General features: G+C 35.5%; 1 protein-coding gene across 1 annotated transcript; it reads left to right on the top strand.

Annotated features, from left to right (window-relative positions):
• The first annotated feature begins 761 nt into the window (after positions 1 to 761).
• On the top strand, positions 762 to 3,261 carry LOC133677850 (dof zinc finger protein DOF5.4-like). Its single transcript, XM_062099988.1, has one exon. It carries the CDS (start codon positions 985 to 987, stop codon positions 1,984 to 1,986), a length of 1,002 nt encoding a protein of 333 aa, XP_061955972.1. The 5' UTR covers positions 762 to 984; the 3' UTR covers positions 1,987 to 3,261.
• The last annotated feature ends 498 nt before the right edge of the window (positions 3,262 to 3,759 follow it).

Below are 3,759 nucleotides of genomic sequence, written 5' to 3'. Positions count from 1 at the left end.
TTTGTTGTATTACGAAGATATACTATTTTAATCATATTTTAATCATATGGTAAATATAAAGAGAGCAATTAATATTTCAAAGACAGTGATATTTACGCTTCAAGTATTATTGCTATTACCGTAACATCATTTTGATCCTGTTCTCCTTTCTTGCATATACATACATTGTACAGAATCCCTCTCCAATTGAAGAAATTCCCTCAAAATTTGCAAGGCTGGGTTAAAAACTCTTAACACAATCCATGCCATGATCATATCTTGGGATCGAATAAACAAATAAAATATAATATCCCAAAGCGCACTCCGTTACACAATTTGAGGTCAGATACATACATAGTACAGTATCAGTTAAATCCTTGTTCAGTTGAGCAAAAGAATCATGGTATTTTTCTTTCGACAACTCACCAATAATAACAAGCAACGTGGCATCTCCTCAACCAGTTGTACTGACACCGATTAGCAGAGCAGATAAACCGGGGGTGGCCGACAAGGCGACAACCTGATTTTGTGGACAGCAACACCCACTCTTTCTCACCCGTCCACGTGTCACCCTTTAAACAGCCTAGATTCTCTCACCCTTCGTATGGTCCAACTCCAAACCCTTGAAATCCCAAATAACACCCCACTTCACACAAAACAGCCCCAGTCCACGATGGGTGGTTGTGAGATTTCGCATAAAGGGACAACATTCGCAAATTTAGGTGTGGTTCCGGGATAATATGGGAAATAGAAATAATGAAGTAACGTACTAGAAGAAGATTTGGAGGGGTATTTTTGCCAGAGGAGTTTCAGCACTCGCTTTGAGCTCTCTTTCTTTCATAGTCGTTTTTTCCTGATTTGAAAAGTAGATGTTTAAGAAGCAGAATTCTCCATTTTTTCTCAACTGTTCTTCGAATTGTTATAAAACAATTTTGACACAACCCAGAAAGAAAAACTGAAAATTCTAAACAAAGCTAGCTGGTGGTGGTTAAGGAGCTTTTAGAAATGCAAGACACCCACTCAATTGGAGGAGGAGGCAGGTTATTTAGCGGTGGAGGTGGAGGTGGAGGTGGAGGTGACAGGAAACTACGGTCACACCACCACCAGAACCAACAAGCATTAAAGTGCCCACGATGTGACTCGCTGAACACAAAATTCTGTTACTACAACAATTACAACCTCTCTCAACCTCGTCACTTCTGTAAGAGTTGCCGGCGTTACTGGACTAAAGGGGGTGTCCTCCGCAACGTTCCTGTTGGTGGTGGATGCCGCAAGACCAAGCGGTCTAGGCCTAAACAAAATACACCAATTACAACTTGTGATACAATTACGGCCTCCAGTACCACACCGCAGGAGCTACAGGAACAACATCAGCAGCGAGATCATAAATCCTCCGACTCTCATTCTAGTAGTGAGAGCTCAAGTCTTACTGCTACAAATAACACGAATGCAAATACTACAGCGGAAGCAGTGTCTGCGCTCTCTGTAAGCTCTGTTGTCTCCAATAATTTATTAAATGGTATTGTTGAATCCAAAATCTTTCCGCATGGGAATGTGAATCCGAGTCTTGAACCTTCTTTGCTCGAGCAAGGATCGGACTGTGGGATTTTTTCTGAGATTGGGAGTTTTACAAGCTTGATCACATCGACGAATGACTTGTTTGGATTTAGTAACATGATGAACCAACACCAGCCCCCGCACCAGCAACAGGGGCTCGAGCATCATGTCCAACATAATCAGAACCAGCAGCAGTGGCAAAATCATCAACAGCAGGAGATGACAGGAGGAGGGGGGTTGCTTGATCAGACGGTTCACGTTGAGTTATCAGCTTTGCCTAGTAGTAGATCAACAAAGAATGATGATGGGGAATTTGGAGCGTTGGACTGGCAATTAGGGAGTGGAGACCAAGCTACTAGTTTGTTTGATCTTCCTAATGCCGTCGATCAAGCTTACTGGAGTCAGAGCCAATGGAATGATCAAGATCACCCTAGTCTCTACATCCCGTAAATCTCCTTGCTTTTTTTAACTTCAAATTACAGAAGAATTAAAAAAACAAATCTCTCAAAAAGGAAATGGAAAATATAAGTCTGAGAGACTATGGAAATTGGAAAATATGAAATGACTGCTTTCCTTTTATGTAAATTTTTTTATATCAATCTTCTTTTTATTTTTCTGGGGTATATCTGGTGATTTTGAGGTACTTGGGTTTGATATAAAACCCAAGTAACTTTTATGTTAGTTATTTTCCTTTTTTTTTTCCTTCTTGGAAGGTTTTTATTTCTGATGTATCTAATGAGATTAAATCAAATCAAGATATAGAGAAGATAGAGTGTTTTTTGAGTTAATTTACATGTATTTTAATTAATTTCATGGATTTTATTATTTAATAATTTTTAAAATTAATAATTATATAAATATTAAATGATTTTTATATACTCCAACTTAAAACTATATAAAAAAATTTAGTCTCATTTTCTCTTTTAATAATGGTTTCGATAAATGATGGAGTAATTACATGGGAGATTAATTTGATTTTTTATGTGCATTGGTTGTGTACGGATTCAAGTGTGGGACACTGGTTGTGTACGGATTCAAGTGTGGTAGGGCAACAGTCTTCTATGTTTTTTTATTTTATTGTTTTTTAAAAATACTTTTTATTTAAAAATATATTAAAATAATATTTTTTTATTTTTTTAAAATTTTTTTTAATATTAATATATATATAATTTAAAATAAAAAAAATTTAAATATTTTTTAAAAATACTTTAAAAATAAATAAATAAATATGATGGTGGGGTTCACGGGATTAGTGACCAGTCCCAGGCGTGATCATGACTCCACGTGGTGGCGGTGGTGTCGACTGGAAATGGACGTGGACTCACCTGGTTGGATGACACATCTACTGAGAGATGGATAGTCGGTTTGTCCTGGCTCTCTGTCTCTTTCTACATTCAACAACACATCAATAGACTTCTTAACAGGGTAGAAAAAATGGCGATGAGGTCATGCTTATATGGGACCAGGAGGTGGTGGGGGCGGGGGTCACTAAGTGGGGACATTTTGGGGGCATTTGCAGAAGTGGGCTACCATACGAGTCACACGCATTTGGTGGTGTGTGTGTAGATGCCTTCTAATCTTGGGAGTTGTGACAGATAGATACTGTGTTTTTGGAGGTTTTTTTCTCTCTTGAAAATATAGTTGAGAAAAAAATTCGGAGATCACAGTTTAATTGGTTATAATACATTAACGTAATCAATCAATTAAAACTTAACAGTTTGATCATTTGTGTTATTTTTAATATATATTTGGTATTGTTATTTTATTTTAAAATATATTAATTTTTTTATATATTTTGACATACCACATTAAAATTATTATAAATTCACTTTTGAAAAGTATGTAAAAGCAAAAATTATCATATTTTTAAATAAAACCTTAATAGTGTAATCAAGATGCACTTGTGAAGGGAGCTTAAACTATTGAAATGTTCAAAAACAAAAATATTTAAAGTGTTGCACTAAGATTCAAAGGTTGTATGCTAGGGTAGCGCACAACCTTTGAGATTATTTTTTTGTAGGAAATTCTAATAAATTAGATACAGATTTATCATAATTTGAATATATAAAAAATATAATAAATATATTTTTAAACTACATAGACCGGTTTAAAATTAAAAAATAAACCTTGTTATATCATACAAAATATCTAATGCATGGATTCAATAATTTAAGTGAGCTCAATTTTTTTGGTTTTGTAAGCTATAACTAGAGATTGGGAAGG

This window comes from Populus nigra, chromosome 18, assembly GCF_951802175.1.
Source record: "Populus nigra chromosome 18, ddPopNigr1.1, whole genome shotgun sequence".
NCBI classification, from domain to species: Eukaryota; Viridiplantae; Streptophyta; class Magnoliopsida; order Malpighiales; family Salicaceae; genus Populus; species Populus nigra.
Note: the sequence above shows the minus strand (reverse complement) of the source record. Positions and strands in the feature narration are given on the sequence as shown.